General features: G+C 40.4%; 1 protein-coding gene across 4 annotated transcripts; it reads left to right on the top strand.

Annotated features, from left to right (window-relative positions):
- Nucleotides 1–310: 310 nt before the first annotated feature.
- ppp1r1b (protein phosphatase 1, regulatory (inhibitor) subunit 1B) lies at nucleotides 311–20287 on the top strand. Of its 4 annotated transcripts, none has more exons than XM_078269820.1 (5): nucleotides 315–775; nucleotides 13092–13181; nucleotides 14441–14516; nucleotides 15779–15916; nucleotides 18187–20287. In XM_078269820.1, exons 1-5 carry the CDS (start codon nucleotides 665–667, stop codon nucleotides 18381–18383), a joined length of 612 nt encoding a protein of 203 aa, XP_078125946.1. In that variant the 5' UTR covers nucleotides 315–664; the 3' UTR covers nucleotides 18384–20287. The 4 variants fall into 4 exon arrangements, with proteins under 4 accessions (XP_078125948.1, XP_078125949.1, XP_078125946.1 ...); XM_078269821.1 differs by having other exon boundaries at nucleotides 316–775; nucleotides 13092–13175; XM_078269822.1 differs by lacking the exon at nucleotides 15779–15916 and having other exon boundaries at nucleotides 311–775.
- The last annotated feature ends 1391 nt before the right edge of the window (nucleotides 20288–21678 follow it).

Below are 21678 nucleotides of genomic sequence, written 5' to 3'. Positions count from 1 at the left end.
GTGAGTAGTATGAGCTTAGCTGCTGGATCCCCATGTACATTCCCCCTCCACATACATCTCTCTTCTTGTTTATCCCTCCTTGCACTCCCTGCTCACTCCCTCTCTCAGCATAAATCTCTCATTCACAAATAGAGGCCAAAAGAGGCTCAGCTGATGTGATGAGATTATTTTTTTCTGATTACAAATCAACCTTAGCTTAGATAGCTAGAAACCCCCCGCCCGTTGCATCCTCTTTCCTCTCCTCCCCTATTTGCTCTGTCCCCTCCCCTCTCTCCTGATATCTCCACCTTCTTCTTCTCTCCCTCCTCCTCCACCCACTTCTCTCACTTCTCTCTTCCACAGCCACATCTAAGGACATGCTTCATTCACTCCAGCTGCACAGGTTGTAAAAGAAGGGGAGAAAGAGTGAGAGAGGGAGAAACGGAGAGATAGAGAAGTTATCAGCAACTGCTGGAAAGAGGAAAGAGGACAGGAGGTGAAAAAGAGAAATTGTGTTCAGTTTATTGTTTTTCTAAGAGAAGAAAAAAGTCAGGGTGTGAAGGAGTGAAGCTGGAGAGAGAGTGGGGCTACCCAGCAGTGAGAGGTTCCATTCAGGGAGGTTATAGTGATCTTCTGCAGCGTTCCCTCCTCTCCGCTGGGAGTCAGACCCCCAGGATCCAGAGCCATGGAGCCCCATGTGTCGACCGAGGACGAGGGGGAGCCAAAGGAGAGGAAGATCCATTTTGCTGTGCCGGCCTCTGTGCCCACCAACCTGGACCCTCGGCAAGTGGAGATGGTGAGCAGGTGGTGGACAGATTGGTGTTTGACCCTGGGAAAAATCTATTTCTTAGGATTCTGAAATGTTGTTTTATCTTTAGCTCTGAGTTGCTTTTGTGTTTGATTTAAATTGTAAGTGTTTCACAGCTGCCTCCCACCTAGTTTCAAGCAGAGGGGTAGCATTGTTTAGTGTAGCTATGAAGTGCTGTACTATAACTGGCCAAATGTCTCCCCTAGAACATCTTTACTCTGCATCACCTTTTCTCTCTGCTTCGTTTCATTTTTGACAAGTTGCTCATGCAGGGCCAGGTTTGCTGGGTCTGCCTGCCACACATTTGAGAAATAATGATGACATTTCCCTCTTGCTGTTTCCTCATGAGATTAGTGCCTTGCGGTCTCATCTGGACCTGTTTAACAATGTGGCATTGACTTGAAGAGTCATTATCTTGCGTATGAAGCTCTTTTGTTACAAAGAAGCAACAAATAGCCCTTGGCATTTTGTTGCCACTGTTAATAATTATTTTTTTGTCTTTGGCTGCTTGTCACTTTCTGCATACGACTGATCTTTGTAATCTGAGTTTTTGTTAGTACAATCCTTCAATCTTGCTTTCCCACAGAGATATCTAATGACTGACTCAGCGTGGCCTGTATCATTCTATGAAATGTTTAAGCTCCTTTTTTGGCGGGACAACTCTGATCTTTCTTTTTTGGCTCCAATGCTGGTGGCTCTTATTTTAGAGCAGGGGAAAGTGGGCCAAAGTAGGAACCGTTTGGTGCTGAGGTAGATTGAGGCCAATGGCTGATTCCTCCTGAGAGCTCGAGGAGGGAAGGGGCAGGAAAGCAATAGAGAAATGCAATATGAAGGAAAGCAGAGACAGAACGACACAACCTAATCTCTGGGTTCACCTGCCTGGGGTCAGCTCCCTCATTAACTGTCCCTGTTTCACAGTTTCCATTAAAATGGCTTTTGATGAACTAGACTGAACCATGCTCCATCATTTCCCTGACTGATTATCATATAAGAAGAAGTTTGTGAGAAAGTGTGATAATTGCACTTTTCTTGGTACTTTTCTTTTTAGGCTTTTCTTTAATCAAGTGTACAGTACATTTCTTGCCTGACACTACCAGCTTTTCACATAATAATGTCGCAAAATGAGTTGTTTCATCTAACGTTTTCATTTTACACACTAATACTGAATTGCAAATTGAATGACTTGCTGAAATGGAAATGTTTCCCAACACTTCACTAGACTTCCACATACATGTACACGTAAACACTTGCCCTCTCCATGTCCGCCTCTTATTTTCTCTCTTTCATGTCCTGTCATCATGCGCTTATCCCTATCATCTCTTCCAAGAAACCACAGGATATCAATCTACCATATGTGAGCTGCTCCTTCATATGAAAAAAAATTATCTCACTTCCTTCTGTTTTAGAGAAGACCTTATTGCTCAATCACCTTATGGCCAAACAGTGATCAGCTATATTTAGGCTTGTTGGCTGGCTCTCATCCAGCAGCCTGGCCTGACCTTCAGATAGGTTGTGTGTGCTAAAGCTGCTGTGTCAGCTTGGTGCTTCTGTTCTGGTCACCAGTTGATTCAAACACCTATGTCACATAGATGTTTCAAGAGCATGACAAATACAAAGCTTCAGGCTGTTTGTTTGTGATTGTGTGTGCAGGTGGATAAATGCTGATTGTCACAACAAAGCAAAAAATGGGGAGTATGGGAAACCGAAGGCCGTATATGGGAGGATGTGTTTATGTGTGCTTAAAAGCAGATAGTATCTACCAAAGCTGATGAATGTCTCCAGGGACATGTGGGTGGGCAGAGGTAACAGTTAACGACACTCATTTAATTCCCTTCCCCTCCCACAGCAATTACTGTCGCCCACAAGTCCGTCTTTGCTAATGAGTTGAATGAGTTGCAATGACTATACCATTCTTCCAAACTTGTTACACAACCAGTAACTCCTTACTGTTCTTTCTGTTGGCATTTAAACCCCAAAACCACTATCGCCTAAACTACCAGGGCCTTGTTACTATGGAGACTGGAAACTATGTCGCCCAAAGCTTCCCCACAGTTGGAATCTAAAAGGTCAACTTTAATGGACAGCCCTGTCTGTCTGATAGGTTGTTTACATCAGTGCGGTTACATGTTTGTAGATATGTATGTGTGAATGCTCTTTGATGGGTTGTGTTAATATGAGAGGCACTTTCATACAGCCCATTCAGTGAAATATTGCACATTGTGGGAGAAAACAGCAGTTATTTGTATATGCCTCAAAGGTGTAAGATATTCTTACCAGACATACCTGTTTGTGAATGTTTACTCCGTAAGGAATATATATATATATATATATATATATATATATATATATATATATATATATATATATATATATATATATATATAAGGAATATATTCTACTTTGTCTGCAAGTTCTACCATAAAAACCCTTACGTTTTGAGACGTGTTGCTTGCATCTTCTTCACTACATTAAAGGCGAATAGGATTGTGTTTGTTGTGTTCAAAGCATTGAAAAATTACCTTTTAAAAATTAAAAACTCTCAATTGCAATGTCCAGGTTACTCAGTTTAATCCACTGACTTCACTGTGAACACATTTCTACCAACCTCTGAAAACAGTCCTCAATAGGTTCTGTTCATTCTCCAAAACAACCTGAACGTCACTAAAATAAAATTTGATCACAAGTGAAGTTTTCTCACTTCACTGCCAGATGTTTTCCACTCGTTCAAAGAAAATTTAAGTTGTGTAAGCCATTTTAATTTAACATCTATTATTAAGCCCTCAAATGCCTTGACCAGAATTTTTCATAAACACATTTGTCATCATATTTCCTTTCTTGTTTTCCAATGCCATCCCTGGCATATCTGAGTATATCTGAAGTTATGTTATGCTCTCCTATCCTCTTGTAATCCTCCTAGAATAAATTATTTTTTAAGATTATCACTTTTTAGATCTTTGAGAGGTCATGAGCAAAGTTGTGGTTGTCCGCAACACGGAGAAAGCACATGGCTGTGTTTACCATCCCTACCCCCACTCCACACACACACACACACACACACACACACACACACACACACACACACACACACACACACACACACACACACACACACACACACACACCAATCCTGCATGCTTTGAAAGTGATGTAGGGTAATGTGCGCCATGGAAAGAGATTAGGGTCATGATGCAGACACTGCATCCTTGATTTCCTCCAAGTCTGCCTCCCGGTGGACTCAACAAGCAGACATCTCTCTACATTTCTCCTCTCTCATCCACCCACCTGATCTGGTCAGCTCGTGTTGATCCTTTGAATTGACAGCAAACTCAGAATATCAAAGGGAATATCAAAGGGTAGGAAAGGGCATCGGTCCAAAGCCTTCCAATGGAAAACACTTCCATATTAATCTATATTAAACCTAACGGGGCTTATGGGGGGCATGATTTAGATTCCCCTGCCACGCCCACTCTCCCCACCCCTCTTTAACACTCCCCAGTCCAGTCTCTGGGTTAAATGTCAAACAGTGACCTTTGATGCAGCATGTATTTGTAGGTAAACATTAGCAGTCTGGGGGACTGTCAACATGCACTAGCAGAAAGAAAATCCTGCTGAATAGCACAAAGCATGCTGGGACTGGGCAGGACAGTGCAGTGATTTTCCCCTTGCATGTGGACTGTCAGTAATGTTGCTGTAGTGGTGTGACTCAGTTTGCCCAATCACATGATCGGCCGAATACATGAAGATTATTCTTATATTGGTTTAAAAGTTGCCTACTCAAAACAGTTAGTTGATGTTTGTAGTGGCAAAAACTAATTGGGAAAGAAATAATTTAAATAAGATGAATTGCCTTGCTGGAAACCACAGATTGTAATTACAGTTTGGACACAATCAATGGACCTCTGTCTTCTGTAGGCTGTGTATGTGTTTGTTCCTCCCAGTTTTTGACAGTCCGGGCGTTTTGTCAGTAGTTAATGACTTGGAAAGTAGAACATAAATATTTTCATGTTCTGTATCTGTTTAAAGCAGTTAAGCACAAAGTGTCCATTCATGTTCCTATTCTACTTTGTTTTAGCGGTCTATGTGCACAAAAGCCTGTTTATTCCATTCAATTATTTATATTCTATTCTCAAAATCATGTTGTCCTAATGATTATATTAACTGAACAATCTGCGCCATAATGCCTGCTGCACCACAGGCAGCGGGCACTGTCCAGAACCTTATGGAGGCCTGCAATGCTGTAACAAGGCCCTCTTAGCCTTTCACCTCATGGTCAACAAATCCTCTGTTGTCAGTTGGTGTCGTTATTCCACTCAGTCACTTATTTGTCGCTTCAGGGATCCTCGTTAAGCAAACCAGTTCAGGCTGTAGTCAAGACAGGAAGAGATACAGCCCACTAATGTGCATTAATTCATCTGCACATCCAAATGTGTACTATTTATGATGATGCAGAAAAATCACAGTGCACCTGAACCAACATTTAACCCTAGCTATATAGCAACAACAGCAGTTATCATATCTGGTTGAGGATTAGAAAGACAAAAGTGGCACAGCAGGGGGAGAATGTGGGTGGGGGATAAGGCCTTACCGGATCAGGAGCCAATTTGTCACCAAATGCAGTGTCAGATATCAGTAGCCTATGTTCTATGCAACTGGAATCTGGACCCTGAACTGCACCTTTGAGCTGCCTTCCTCCCTCCTGATTTTACTTTCAGTGTCAGGAGCTGGAGTCCCTTTCTCTCACCAAAGAGCCAACGGATGGTCAGACTGATGTAGGCATGAGGAGCACTGAGGCATGACTCAAAACAAATGGGATTGGTCTTGATCTCTGTTTCATCAACACAGAGAAGACATGGCATTATGTTATTGCTGCTTTGCCTGTTGTAATCTCTGATTGTCGTCACAGCGGTTGAGACATTTGTTTTTCATGTTTATCTGCCCACAACTTAATGGGCTTACATTGGCACAGCAGGTCACCTTCAATGTGTTAAGGGGGAATGTCCCAAAGCAGAAACAAGGTTATGCACAATATTATAGTAACACATGGTTTGTCGTACTTAAACAAAAAGACTTGGAATTTACGCAATTAGATGATAAATTAAGGTGTTTTCAGATTTCAACTTAATGCTTACAAAACCTGATTTTAATCGTAAGTGATGCCTTTTGCAGCCAAACAATCTTTTCTCCATGTATTACCTGTGGGTACATATGACGTTGCAAATGAGTAACTATAGCTGTCCTTTGTTTGTACCTGCCTGTTGACCTCTGGAACTGGTCTTTGTCAGTTGCACAATGTGACTCACTAAATTTGAGTGCATGAACAAAAAAAAAGCAGATTTATGGTGTTTGCAAGCTGTTCGAGGTCCATCGTCTCTGTGAAAGCTTTCATTGGCATCCCCCCTGTTGTCGCCTCACCCTGTGTGTTGCTCCAGTGTGCACTGTGACCTGGCAGGTGGCTTCCTGTCACTCATTACACATAGGCACATAATCTCCTGTGTTGAGATGGTAAACCTTTCTTACAACAGAACAACAGGCCAAACCAGCAGCTAATTACACACATGTTGGGGGAGTACAGCGAGACAGAGGAGAAGGAGAGAGAGGGGGGTGGTTGTCTGAGTGTTATATCATTCTGCCAGTGGGTGCAGCATAATTCTATTTCCTATTTTTGGGGTCATTGGAGAGCCCCTCCAGATGCTATCTCCAGCCCATCTGTTTATTCAGTTAGCCAGTGGTGGGGCCAAAGTTCACCGCAAGAGTGTTATGTGAATGTTGAGAAGCAACATGCAGCAGCCTCACTGACTTATGGGAATTCAATGGTGCTGTTCATTTGAATAGGAATGAGCACATGTGCATATCTGACAGACCTCGTAACTCACTGAGCTTTAGTTCGGGTTGAAATTTGCGTAGCCATGTCCTTGACCCTCTTTAAAACATTTGGAAACTTGACAAGTGCATGGTACTTACTGAAGCCTTGTTGAAGCTGCCTGGCAGCACAGTCTGTTAGTGATGACTGAGTATAGCCTGAATGTGTCTGACAGAGCTGTTTGTCACATGATATATCTGATCACTGGCCTTTGGTTGTGTGTTTGTCATGCTTATGGAAACATTGTGTCTGCCAGCTTTATCAGGAAGGGGCAGAGTGGGCTGGTATTTAGGTTCAATCATGACAACAGCCAACAGTCTGTCCAATTATTTGAGCAAAACACAAAACCTAAAGAATCTAATTCCTAAAATGTCAGTGTGGATATGCTCACAAACAAAACAGCAGGCAGAGATGATGATGTCAAATTAACCACGCTGATATTTTACATCTTGGAGCTCACAAACCGTTCCATGTGTTATTTTTTAGCCTCCCTCCAAAAAACACCTTTATCTTTGTATTTATGTAATTTGCTAAACCTGTTTTTCAACACCAATTGTGCTCTTGTACTATTTGCAAAAATGGATTAATGTGTTACATGTCTGGAATGGTTAAACTTGCAAGGTTGATACAATTTTGTTCCACCATTTGTAAATTGAACTTACTAAACATTTCCAACAAACATATCTGTAAAACATGTTTTATTTGTCAAAATCATCAGCACTAGAAATGTAACAAAATAAGAAAAACACTCAGCTCATACTGAGAGGGATCATTTTTCACTTTATTGTGTTATTGAACTCATTGCGAGATTGCACTTACACCACATGGAGTTCTGCCACTTCATTTCAAAAGGCTCACAGGGGGTCATGGCCCATAGGAAATGGCAACATCATGCCTTTGTTTAATTGAGTTGCTCTTCAGAGTTCAACCGGCTAAAGATCACGACAGCAGAGACAGGGAATAAAACTGCAGTAGAGTAGATGGACAGAGATGGTCTCAAGAGGAGAGAGTGGGAACTTTGTATTCAGTAGACGTACCTGAGGTTGTAAGGAAGAGATGGTAATGACAGAAAAACTGGAGGTGACGGAAAATATTAGAATGATTTGCTGCTCCATGGAGTTAATTTTCTACAATAGAATTAAAAAGAAATGAAGAATCACAAGCCAAAAATTTAATCCACCTTCACTGGGAAGAACAGCAGAGCTACTCCACTCAGAAACTCTTTTGAAAGGGGGAACAGACTTCACACACAAGACCTACATTTCTTTGCACAAATTTACTCCATATACCTCCCATTACTTTCTGGCTGAACAATATGAGTATGTTCCTATTGGTGTACTGTATGCCATGCAAATACACAAGTGCTTATTTCTGAGTGATGTAGTGGCATGTGCCTGTGGGCAGATGCCATAACAGAAAATCAATCTTGTACAAATCCATATCTATTCATCCGGAGCTGGGTTACAGCTGGCCCAAGAGGGAGAGAGTTAGAAAAGCTACATATGAATCTGAGTGATGCCCCCACCCCTGTCAGAGAGAGTTGACACACTGCTTAATAGGATGGCCCAATGTAATGCAGTGCTATTGGACACAAGAGATTTAAACTGACAGGGAAGGAGATCTGAGGTGTATTTCTCTCTGCGTTGTTGTCTTTGCGTTAAGGCCAGATCTGCACAGCTGACTCCCCTCGAGATGCTCGACTGTTAGTGCTGGTGCGGGGGCCCCAGGGACCCCTCCGATCTAGTTTATGCTGTCCTACTGCTGCAGCTTTTTATAGGCCCAGCCACGAGAGCACCGGCTAAGAGGATGGCCTCTGAAGAGCAGACCTATATCAGCCGATCTGCACCCAGGCTGCTACGCAAGACTGTGCTGAGGCAACACACACATACCTGTGTACAAATACACACTTGTGCAGAGTCAGTATTTACCAATGATTCATGTACACCACACAGCACAGAATAAGGTATTGGAGTCCTATTAGAGTCATTCTTGGCTACTTAGCGTTCTTGTCTCTAATTACACTTGACAGACTTATAAAAATACAACTCTTAGATAATATGATTCTCAAAACATACCTCCAAATGGCTTTATGGATGTTTAAAGATATTGTCAGCAAATCAATGAAAGTAGGTATATAAAACCATGATTGTTTGATTTAAACTTAATAAGAGGGGATTACATGAAAAGACATAAATAACGTTGTTCAACAAAGTTAATTTAGTCTAACAATCGGCAATACAATGAATCTAGGCTTCTCTCTTCCTCCTCTATCTGTCACACAATGCAGAGTCAGCACATTATTCAAATTCACTCATCAAATTTAGATAAACTGAAACATCTCATTTGCTACCATCCATTAGCCAATGTTTTTATTGAGACCAAAGTTCTGTGTGAAATCTAGAGAGGTGCTGCTTCCTCTCAGAGAAGCCAGCAGACATACACCTGTGGAGCCGCTGAAAGGCCACAGCAGCAGCCTGCTTAGAGCCCCTGCGTGCAAGTCCACAGCATCTCAACTGATCTAGGTACAAAAGCAATGGCTGCCGGCAGAGGAGAGGGTTTGGGAGATTGGAGGCAAGGGGTTTAGGGAAGTAGAGGAGGGATGAGGGATAAAGCATAGCGGGAATAATCTCACACACTGTGCCCCAGTGTGTGTGAGGGAGTAACACACATATTATGTAACTCTGGGAGAATGGGGTTGGTTTTAAGGCTGGAAAATTACTGAAGTCACTATGCGTATTTATGTCATCTGGCATTGCCAGTGTCATACAGTAGCACGCAGCCGCCGTCACCATCACTGTCACCATCATGTTGTGTGTGTGTGTAATGTGCATAAAAGAAAGATACATCTGTGTTTGCTTGCTACAAATGCATTTATGTATGTCTTTTCATCTACTTTACAACCTGTTTTATAATTTACCTGGGAGGTGTACTCTTTTTCCTGGTTCATGTCTTGGCATTTCACAAGACCACCATGATGATTACATGATGACATTATGAGGACAGTCATCTACACACACACACACACACACACACACACACACACACACACACACACACACACACACTGCGTGTGAGCACACATTCAGGTAAATAGATCATCAGATTTACAGATTATGCTTCTCAGTGACCTCCATTATCCCACACAATCATTTTACCTTCCATCTATCTCGTCGTCTCTATTTTTAGCTCCATCTGAATAAATAAACTGGACTCTGTAGTTTTCTAGTAGTATCTTTTCCTGCAACTGTCTCTTTCAATGACACCTTATTAGATGTCATTGTCAGGAGTGATGAAATGGACTTCAGACAGTATGAAAAATGGGAATTTTTACTTTTGTTTCATAGTTTTCACTATGGATACAGCAAACAATGGTAGATAAAGGTCCAAGGCCTTGGACATTACATACATCACTCTGGAAACATGTAATGTGGAGCTGATAAATGTTATTCTTTACATATTAGCCCTGTGAATTTATCCATTTTCCATTAATGTAACACAACCATACCTTAAGAAACAGAAGTAGAACTTAAAGAAGTGGTGTGACAGCTATTTTGTACTTAGACTATTATTATTAGACTAAACTAGAAACTTGTGGTAAGTCAAATGTTTCGTTAGCTATGATGTGAAATTCTTTATGAACTAAAGTTAATTAGGACTACAGCTAACAATCGTTTCATTATCAATTCATCTGCTGATTATAGTCCTGAGTTGTCGATTAAACGGTCTTTAAAATGTCTGAAAATAGCAAAAAATTATCAAATGGTCAAATATGACCTCATCAGATGTCTTGTTTGTTCTGACCATTCCAAAACTGAAAGACATTCAATTTACAATAGTATATAGAATATAAAACAGGGGAAATCAGTGAATATTGACAATTAAGAAGCTATAACTTGGAATTTTGGGGCATTTTTGCTTGAAAATGACATTCACCATTTAAATTATTGTAGACCTGTAAGAATGTGTTGGCATGGATACCTTAACCAGCAGAACCATAAGGTTGTCCCTTAAACCTTCCTTGCCATAACCGTACAAATACAATGTCTGCATGGGGGGACATTATAGGACCAATCCAGTGGTTTTCCCAGTTTATTGGCTTTAATGCCACAGGACTCGGGCATAGGCTTGGTCATGGCAACATCTGGTGTGTGTTCTCTGTTGTGGGTCTCTGTGTGAGACACCTCAGGCTGCCCTGCAAGGCTGGTAGCAGGTGTCAGGCAGGCGGAGGCAGCAGGGTTTACAGCATCATGGAGCCCCAGGCCGCCACACCTTGCCAGGGGGAGATGTGTGGGAGCCCCTGTGGATGTTCCCTGCCAGTAACGAGAGAAAGAGAGATCGAAAGGACAGCCAAGTCAAAAGTAACTTAATTTCAGTTATGATGCATTCTGGCTATAGAGAGCAGAGTGGGAGAGTGAGGGAAATGTCACTGTCAAGGAATGAAGGATGGACATGGAAGTAAACAGGATAGAGGAAGCAGAGGATCAAGTGAGATGGAAATGAGAAGTGAATGAGAGAAAGACGGATAGTGTGAGAGAGCCAGGGGAGACAGGACAGCTGGAAGTTGCCTGACGAGATTAAAATGTCAGGTGTCATAAATAAGGGTAAAATCCTCATTTGACTACTCTTTTTACTCCACGGCCCAGCAAGCATCTGCTTTGGCAACGTGTGCCTCACAGTGATGATGCACACCTCGCTTAACAAGACATATGGGAAACGACCACATACACATCTCACTGTATTGAGCAGTTTATGGTAAATAGAGCCAGGCTACTTAACTCTTACTGCGATGTTATGTGGTGCTGTAAACAGTGAGGGTTCATGCCATGGCCAAGGTTGGCTTGCTCCACAAAGGACACTTTTCAATACCTCATTTGTCTGACCTGCCAAGTCCACTTAGCTCACTTAGCTGCACTGCTTTCACTCTCGGCACATTTGATCCAAAAACTAGTTTTATAGATGCCAGCTAAAGTATTGAGCTCTAGATGTAAAGCTGTCTTTATTATTTCATTATTGTTATTAAAGTGATGTGCCACCCCAAACTTTTTGAGTATCAAACAGTTACTTCCTGCTCTAAAGGTGGCTTGTAAAAAGTTTGCAGTTTGATCCTTCAAGCAGAACAGAAGCTGTTTTAAACTTGAATTTGTCTTTTAACACAAAAATAGCAAAACATCCAGAGAAACTTCTCAAACCACTCTCTAAAGAGTGGCAACTTACAATTATTTTCATCACTGATTAATATGTACAGTATTTGTCTGATTAATTGATTTATTTTAGTCATAAAATAATCATAAAATGTCAGATCAGAATTCCCAAAACAAGTTCCAAGGGGCCAAAACCAAAAGATAAAGATTACAATTCACAATGATATACATCAGAGAAAATCAGCATTTTGACATTGATTAATGACTGAAAGGATTAATCAATTATCAAAATAGTTGTTGATTAATTTTCCGTATGCTTATATTTTTTGACAAAATACAGCTAAATACAAGACTTGTATCCTAGTCCTCACACACAACCCTGTTTAAAAAATGTTTAAACCTTGTTCAACTCTACAGGGGGTTATGGTTTGATACTCAAACAATTTTTGGTGTAGTTGCCTTTAAAAGGGCTAAACTGAGTATCAGTTTCAACCGTGTTGTTGTCAAAGAAATGCCAAACTGTAAAAGTGCAGTCCCAAGGGCAGGGCACCATATTGGCAAGCTGGAGGGGCATAGCCTGGCATTTGTTCCCACAAGGACAGAGAGTTCACTGTATACAGTGACTTCTATGGGAGGTGAAGTGCAGACCTGCAGTCCGTCTGGCTGTCTGCTCTCAGACCGACAACGACCTGGCTTGAGCCTCCAGAAAACAGTGTGTGTCGCCGTCGGAGAGGGAGACTGGACAGCGTAGGGGAGTGTCTGGGCTGATTGCTGAGGCTTATTTAGTCTAAATTCCACTTTTCCATGGTCCCTCTGTCTATGAGGGTGTATACAGTATGACCATGCATGGTGCACTCAAGTGATCAAACACACTTGTGTGTTGTGTGAAGAGGTCATTCAGTTCAATGAAATCCTGTATCAAAAGCTTTATCACTCTATAAATGCTGGATACTTTGAAACTTGAGCAACACGCATGAATTTAGCTTCTGTTCTGCACAACATGCCTTTCACTGTATCTGTCTATGAAATCAGTAAGTTACATAATGAATCTTCCTCTGCTCTACTGACCATGGCATGTGCTCTGACCTGACCACTGGTTGACCTGTCAGCCAACTGGGCAGCAGCACTGATGAAGGCAGCAAGGCCCCAGCATGCTCTTTACCAGCATCAACTGTCAATAGCTTCCATTTGATTGATAAGGCTTTGTGCTGAGCATTATTAATAATACAGTGTCGGACAGTTTAATTATTAATTTATTTATGTCTGCCCTTTATGTTTGTTTGTGTGTGTGTTTTGTTTATAGATCCGGCGCAGGAGGCCAACACCTGCTACACTGTTTAGAGTAGCCGACCAATCATCTCCTGAGGATGATCAGTCCACCCATCAGGTAAAGGTGAATTCAAAACCTTTGCTATAATAAGTATCTGTGCATTCTCATCTGTCCTCTTCACTCAATCCCATGAACTAAAAGAATCACCCACCCTCATTTTGGAGTTATGTATTTCATTGTTAAACATCATAATGCTTTGTTTTTATATTATCTGCTGTCTGCCTCAAAAATATCATCTCCCAACTGGTATTTACTTTGTAATGTTATAACTTATTTAAACCTGCTATCCTTTAATGTGTCCATCATCACAAACTCATTGTGTGTGGTCAACCATTTTCAAACCCAAAAAAGCATTTATTTAAATATGTTTGACAAAAAAAATCCACTGAGGAAGACCATAAGATGTGACTGAAAGATTCCAAAAAACAGGTAAGTGAACCCTGTGATAAGAATTTTTTGTCGAATTTTAAACTCTAGTAAAGAAAGTGTCAAAGAATTACATATGCCATGCAGTACTTTGGGGAAGTGTTAACACCGACGGAGGAAATAAGTATCCTTGCAAATACTGACGCTTCTCGGTAGCCAAACCTGTCCTGCAAATATTGCGTCGCAAGGCTGACAAACACATATAGTGCCATAGAAATAAAGGTAGTGTAAGAAAGAAAGAACTTTTTAATATGATGTGGAGGTGCAGCCATGAAAAACATGGCATTTTGGGTTTGAAGATGTCTGTCGGCATCATCAACTGAACCACTGTGAATGAAATGTGCTATATAATTAATTTGCCATACCTTGCCTACTTCTGTGAAGTTTTGGAACAAAGAAATATATGTGAATTCTTAGAAAAAAAACTTCAAGCCCCCCTCTACTAGAAAATATTTATTGTTTTGCGCATTGTTTCTTGACTTGGATGATTGACCTTCACTTTGCAGAATGATGTACGGTATATATCAGCAGAGTTTGACAATAGAAGGCTTTTTCTTTTTTTCTGTGCTCACCTTCAATCTGATGTGTACCTACTGTATTGCAGGATTTTGTGAAATAACAGTTAGTTTGGAGCCAATCATGGTCCAGTATGCAACACATTAAGTGTGACATGAAAACTTGAAGTCTCCAGTCAGTGCACATAATGAAATAGAAGACATCTTGTGTCTAGAAATGAACAATAATTGCATATTCATAGATTCTGGATTTTTGGAGTGGACTAAAAAAACAAACAGTATCAGGAGTATTTTTATGTCTTAAATCATGTCTGGACGGGATTTTTAAAGAGAAAGTTACGTGGAAAATGTGGGGTAACGTTTCTCTCTCTTTGTTCGCAGTGGGTTGTAGGAGAAAACGGAGTGCTCAAACCAAAACGTGTCATTCCAAACGTGTATCAGCCTCCATCACTCAGAGGTAGGTGTGAGCAGTAATGGTACTACAGGTGGTGGTTGTGTGGTGTGATTCATCCTTGTGTTTAAGTCCTTTTTTGTTTTACCGTGCTTCGCTGCAGTCAATTTCCTTCTTGCTTTCCATGCTTCATAATAGCAGCCAAAGGGGAAAAATGCATGTGACAGATGGGTAGATATGCATTAAGAGCCTTTATTTCTTATTGTCATCATTTCGTATGTGTGATGCGCATAGGCATTTTTCTTACTGTACAATCTGGTTACAGGATCTGTATATTTGTGTGTGAGAGAAAGGGAGAAAGAGAGAGATTAGAGTGTGACAGCTGTGAGACACTGAGTGTGAGTCTAGGAAAGTCTGGATCATCCAGGATTACAGTCAGTTGTGTATACAGCTGTGACACACATACACAGACATGAACACACGCATGTAGGCAGGATAGAAATACATGCATGAACACAAACATGTACTTTCTTTTGTGTGTTTATGCATGTGGCTTCCTGCTTGTTGCATGTGGTCCTTAAATCAGCACAAATCTACTTAACAGAGCTTGTCAGCAGAGCTTCATTTAATGGGAATTTCTGGGTGTGTGTTGCATGTCGAGTGATGATATAATGAGCCAGGAAGCCTCATTACTGCATCAGGAATATGTCCTTCATCAGCTCCTACGCAGAGAGTGGAAGAGAGAGCCACCTCAGAATAACTTTTAATTACGTAACCTACCATAAGATAGAATAAGTGACCTGCCTTAGTGCCGCACTGTGTATCTGAGGGTGTGAAAAAGAGAGAGAGAGAAGTCAAGGTGACCCAAAAGAAGTAAGAGAAGGGTCTGAGTCAGCACTGCTAGGCGAAAGCGCTGAGATGGGCAGGCAGTCGAGGAAAGAAGAGGGTACAAACAAACAGATGGGAGAACAGGGTGAGAGTAGAAATAGAAAACAACAGCAGAGGCTCAAAATATCAGTGCGGGATACTGTTTTGCAGTTGCCTGTCTGTCTGTCTGTCTGTCAGTGCATGTGTTTAATTGGCTTCCTGCCTGCCTGACATGTATTCAAAAACCCCTGTGAGGCATGATTAAAAAATGACAGTGTTGAAGCGTGGTAAAACCAAAACAACATATCCCTCTATTCCTGTGTCCATGTGTTTGTGTGGCCGTCTCCCTGTGTGTGTGTGTGTGTGTGTGTGTGTGTGTGTGTGTGTGTGTGTGTGTGTGTGTGTGTGTGTGTGTGTGTGTGTGTGTGCTGTGTGTGTGTGCTGTGTTTACCTGTGTGTAGCTGTGCAGAAGATGGCCGAAGCCCATATGCAGAGCCTAGGTATCTACCCCTCTTTAGAAGACCCTTGTGAAAGGGAGGAGGAAGAGGACCACTGGCAGGGAACAGAGGGAGAGGACACTTCTCCCACCAAAGCTGCTGGTGAGAGGGAGGCTCTATGTCAACCTGCTGAGAACACAACAGCAGCAACGCTGCACACAGTGGCAGCAAGGACAATATTGTTGTTGTTGTTGTATTACAGACAAATACACTCTGTGACACTTGAACACTGCTTTAAACAGAACCGCTGACATCGTGCCTTGATTATATGGGCCTGGTTTGGGTGTATAGTTTTGTGATGTGTCATTTTAGATATACATGTCAGATCAGATAAATGGTGTGATTGAAACATTTCCAGCACAGCTGCAAGGAGAATTTTTTTTTTAAACTTTAAATAGATGTTCATGTCACAACTCAGATTGTCTATACCGTTTTACTCATTCCAAAGTTATTGAAGTAGTAAAAACAAACACAAAATCTTGAAAATCATGGAAATTGGTATACTGAAAATGAAAATGACAATCGTATATCAGAAATCATACAGTGGTACATCACAGGCTGGTAATCAATGCAGTGTAAGATTATCTAAAGGTGTATTTTTCCATCAGGTTTGTGTGAATGGTTTGCCCTTTTCCTTTTATATTTATCCTGATTGTGTCTGCAAACACTTTGAGATTTCAGGATTAATTTGTCTCTCATCGTTGATAATCCTCCTCAAACACTGATTCTTTGTTACAGTATGTGAGACAGCAACAAGTTCCAAAGTTCTGCATGATCAAGTTTGTATTTAGGTTGACTGCAAGACTGACTGTAAAACAAAAGTAAAGTAGGCAGATGTAAACGAGCAAGAAATATTACAACTTTTAACCTGCTCTGAAATCATGAAAACCCTATTTTTTTCCGGTAGAACAGTTATGCTCTTCTCAGAGGAAAAGTAGTTTTCAGGGTAACATAAGCTCCTCTGTGGGCCGACCAGCAGCACAGATGAAGCTTTGTGCATTGAGAGACAGAGACATATTGGCTTTCTGTCTTTCGCCCCAAATCTGTCAGAGGGCACACTGCAGCTGGCTAAAGGCCTGGACACAACACCTATACCAGACAGAGATGTCAGACTGGATTAACAAGCACACAGAGCAGGCTGTCTGTGCTGATCCTGCCCTGTATTCTACTCCGTTTCCTCTTCTTCTATTATTTTATATTTAGAGTATAAAACCTTTTGACTGAGTTTGAGTTATGTGAAGCAACAAAATATCTGTGGAAGTTTGATACCCGCATTAGTAAAAATTAGTACACACATCTCAAGTTGAAGTGAACTTTCTTTTGCATATACACTCACAAATTGTTGTTTTTTAATCTCCAATATATCACATGAGAACAGTGGCATTTTATTCAGAATTATTGCTTTGTCGGCACGGATGACAGGCCATCTCAATAAATCCCTTTGAAACACAAAGTACCCAAGTAGGATGTTGAAAGATCCCGGTTGGGTCCTTTGATTAGAGCTCATCTGCTCTTTCAGTCGAGCGACCCAGTTTGGACTCGGCCTGTGTTATCACAGACAGAAAACAAATCAAGGAAAACAAGTTATTTAATCAGGTACGTCACAAAATTGACATCTGATGAAAAGTATATACATTTCAAAAATAAGGACAGTCTCCTTCTCAGTCTCCTCCAGTGTGTTTATGAATTTGGGTTTGAATCTTAAAAAGGAACACATAAACACAAAATTCAAGTAAACTCACCAGAAATATTACTATTTTACATTTGTATATAGTACAGCCTGTTCCTGGGGAAATTTGCTTTCATTTCTGATTTAAAGGTCCCATATTATGCTCATTTTCAGGTTCATACTTGTGTTTTGGGTTTCTACTAGAATATGTTTTCATGCTGTAATGTTCAAAAATCACATACTTTTTCCCATGCTGTCTGTCTGAATATACCTGTATTCACCCTCTGTCTAAAACACTCTGTTTAAGTGCATGTCTCTTAAAGCCCCCCTCCCAAAAAGCCCAGTCTGCTCTGATTCAGCGTTTCCTGCGCTCTCAACATCCACCATCATTGCATCCGGGGAATGACTGTATAGCATTCTGGCAGCACTTTTTACCAATATATTTTCTACCTTTAGTTGTTTTTGTTGAGCTACCAATCAATTAATTGACTAATTGTTTCAGCTTTACTGTCAATCCTAGTGCCTCCTGCCCACCAGTCATCTCTTTCACCAGAATTTACTCCACAAGCATTTCAATCCATGAAGAAAGGAGGCACTCCATAGGATACTTATGATATATTCATATCAATCGTTACAATTACCAAAAGCAAAGTTGGTGTTGTGAGTTTACTGCTCCTTTTGACATCAGTCTTTGTCCCCTCAGATCACCAAGAGACGCCAACTACCGAACAGTCAGGCAAGTTTTCCAGCGTGAGAGAGACGGCCAGGCAGATCCAGGCAGCGCAGGAGGAAGAGGAGGAGGACGAGGAGGAGGAGGAGGAGGAGGAGGAAGATGTGGAGGAGGAAGAGGGGGACAAAATCAAGGGTACAACAGAGAAGAAAAGTCGGGGGAATTACTGAGAGAGGGGGGGGGGGTTTCACTTCACCTCTAAAGATTGGAAGGTAAAGGTGGAATAAAGAGAGGACAGAGAGGGAGTTTGTGTATTAAGAGTCAGCCCCTATGAGCAGGTGAGGAATGATCTACTAACAGAGCATGGTAACTTTGGCCCAAATGTCCCTTTGTTTGTAATGAGAGTGGAGGGGCCAACAAGGTCAACATGACCAAATACCTTGTAAGACCAGTCCTCCCTCTATCTTAATGCTTCTGCACAGAGCTAAATGTTCCTTTTAAGAGGATACTAATCACCAACATATTTACACTCACATGCATATAAACTCTCTTGGGCACATTTTTTTAAACAAAGACTGTCTCTTATACGACTCGTTCAACAATACATGAAAGTCTTTAAATGTGTGTGGTATTTGTTCCACTTTATTTTGAAACATCATAGTTCTGATTTGCAGAATATTTCATTTTTGGCCCTGAGATTAAATGTGCATGCACTGCCATCTTGTGGTAGAAGGTAGAAATAACAGGTTTAAAGTGATACTCCAGCTATAGCTACATATTTTCATGGAGTGAAATCCAGTTTATGGTAGTTATCAGTGTTTGTGGCGGAGTCTGCCATTCTATTGAGAGTTTCAATTTAGTTAGGTGATTCACAGAAAAACAATGCAGCATGTAATCCCAGATTACTGTTTTGTAATTGTATCTCATTTATATCATATTTTTGTATTTGTGTTAAATTACCACATACTGAAATGTTATGGATTATAACTTTAGCCTCTTGATAGCTTGAAAGGTGGATTAAAAAAAGAGAGAGACGTGGTCAACTTTAATTCATGTTAGCTATAACTGTAATGCAAGTTTTCAAGACCTAAAAAAGTATAAAAACACCCACTTTGCAGACCATTTATGTATCATAACCTGCTTATAGTCTGCCCAGTGCCCACCATCTGAGTCACGCAATCTAGAGTCAGTGAATCTATAATAAAAACATAGATATTGAAAATATTTGCGGTGGAGTATCACTTTTTGTAAGACTCAATAAAAAGCACCAACATGCTTTTTTGTATTGTATTAAATCCATGAGCAAGTGAGAGTGAATGTGTGTGGTTATTTCATACCACACTTTTCATATTTGAGTATACTTAAAAATGAATCATTAAAGGGCAACGCTACCTCTAATTTGTTTGAAATAACCGTTGCCTCCACGCATCACACATTTGGACTGGATTCACTGCGAACTGACACCATGTTAAGAAGTCAAAAATGTAAATTTAAATCTAATACTGTTGACTCATTTTGGGATTTTTCAGTGCTCACAGATTCCTTTTTGTATGTTAACACTTTTCTATTGTCATCTTTTTGATTGTATGTCATGGATCTGTTGTAAGAGCTATTTTTCTAATCTAACGTCCAGTGTATTACTGTAGTAGCTCAGCTCTGTCTTGTTTCTACTGTCTGTTTTCCGCTCTCAAGCCTAAAACTAGGCACTGCAGTTACTGTACTACTGACATTTGAGCAAAACGGTCACTGTGCAAACTTTCTGAAGTCTTTTTACCACTTAGTCTCTCCTTTCTCGGAGTCAACAACAATTTATAAAAGTTTTTAGTCAGCATCTAATTTCATTTCCAGGATGAATAATTCTTTGTATCATCAGGGCTGTGGTTTGTATATAAATACTGTGTAAAACGTTGACCTCTGACCTGCCCAAATAGTGGGATGCCTGGAGGAGACTCTGCAGCCGACCCTCTCTGTCCACCTCCCCTCTCCAACCAGGTCAAAAGAAACAACCATAGAAAGACATGTATGAACTCTTATGCTTTTTCTGTCTTTATTTTTATTTTATTTTTCCATTCTCTTGTTTCTCAATGTGATGTGGTTGTTTTAATGTGAGCAACAATAAAACTATCAAAATAAACAGTCTTTCCTTTTCTCCTTTAAATTCTGATCTGTATACTGTTTGTGTGTGTGTGTGTGTGTGTGTGTGTGTGTGTGTGTGTGTGTGTGTGTGTGTGTGTGTGTGTGTGTGTGTGTGTGTGTGTGTACACTGGCTTAATTAGTACTGCGAAAACCAAACTGTTCATTTAACATACTAAAAAATGATCACCATAAAATAAAATATAGAAAAGATTAGATTTGTTGCATGGATTCATCACACGTTTCTTTAATTTCATTATCATGTAAAACAAAACAAAAAGTCCTTTCATATGCGCTGTAACCAGAAAGTAGTTGATAACCCACTTTTTTTTCTTTCTTTTTTTTATAGATGTAGGGCTACAGAGGAAGGTAAACTCACATAAAGTTATATTTATTAGTTAGGCCTATGAGGTCTAATAAATGTCACTATTGTATTCTGCTAAATTAATTAACCCCTATTAAAGTTTGTGCTGTTTAAAAAAGTTCCAAGAATAGCTGTTAAATAACTCTAAGTAGGCCAATGATCATTTTTTACAATTTTGTTTTTGATGGATTTAAACATTTTGTAGGTGACATGTAATATGTTTGTAATACATTGTAGGTGTAATACATATTGCTAAGAACTTGTTTGAAAGCTTTTATTAATAGCATAGTCTATATTCTAACGAAACCGGAAGTACAATTGAGTTTTTTCTCTTGCCTTTTTTTTATAACGCGCCAGTATGACCAAAGACATGAATGTATTAAGAGAACTAAACCGTCTCTGGTATAACCGAGATTTTTGGCGTGTTGATTTGAGACATTGATACATCTTGCAACGGCAGTTGGGCTTTAAAATGACGATGGTGTTTCGATTAGTTTGTTTGGAGAATAACATATCTATTCCCGTAAAAAAGTGCATACCGCTGTGTACACTTGTGTCTATTTTAAAAGATTATTTTTGAATGTCCTTACCGGAAGTAAAAGTGCGAAGTTTTTGTGTCTGCCTTTACTCTCGTCACGTGACGAGGTGGGATGAGAGAACATACTGTAAATATTAACAGTCTATGGATGAGAGCGTTTATAATCATGATTATGCTGCCCTCCGGTGGTCATATTGGGTAACTACATCAATGTAAATTGTAAGTTTTATTTTGAAAGTATTTATAAGCTTTTAGTGACTGACTTTATGACAGAGAGACACATGGTAACTACTACCGTTAGCTAGCTAATTGCTCCAGCCTTTAACCATAGCTTCAACCATAGACTGTATAGCTTCAACCCATGTACGTCGTCGAAGTAACGAGCATGTGTTTTCCCTCTAGCGGTCACATTTAGTAACTACTCGTTAGCGTCAAGCTAGACACAATAGCATACATCCGGTTTAACGTTCAAAATAAAACTGACAATCGG

Source organism: Sander vitreus, chromosome 15, assembly GCF_031162955.1.
Source record: "Sander vitreus isolate 19-12246 chromosome 15, sanVit1, whole genome shotgun sequence".
In the NCBI taxonomy this organism is placed as follows: domain Eukaryota; kingdom Metazoa; phylum Chordata; class Actinopteri; order Perciformes; family Percidae; genus Sander; species Sander vitreus.
Note: the sequence above shows the minus strand (reverse complement) of the source record. Positions and strands in the feature narration are given on the sequence as shown.

Bases quoted from the DNA above. Each gene is read 5' to 3' on its own strand.
- ppp1r1b (XM_078269820.1), top strand. From the start codon at position 665: ATGGAGCCCCATGTGTCGACCGAGGACGAGGGGGAGCCAAAGGAGAGG. The intron at 776-13,091 runs GTGAGCAGGTGG...TTTTGTTTATAG, and splicing joins ACCCTCGGCAAGTGGAGATG to ATCCGGCGCAGGAGGCCAAC. The intron at 15,917-18,186 runs GTGAGAGGGAGG...TTGTCCCCTCAG, and splicing joins TTCTCCCACCAAAGCTGCTG to ATCACCAAGAGACGCCAACT.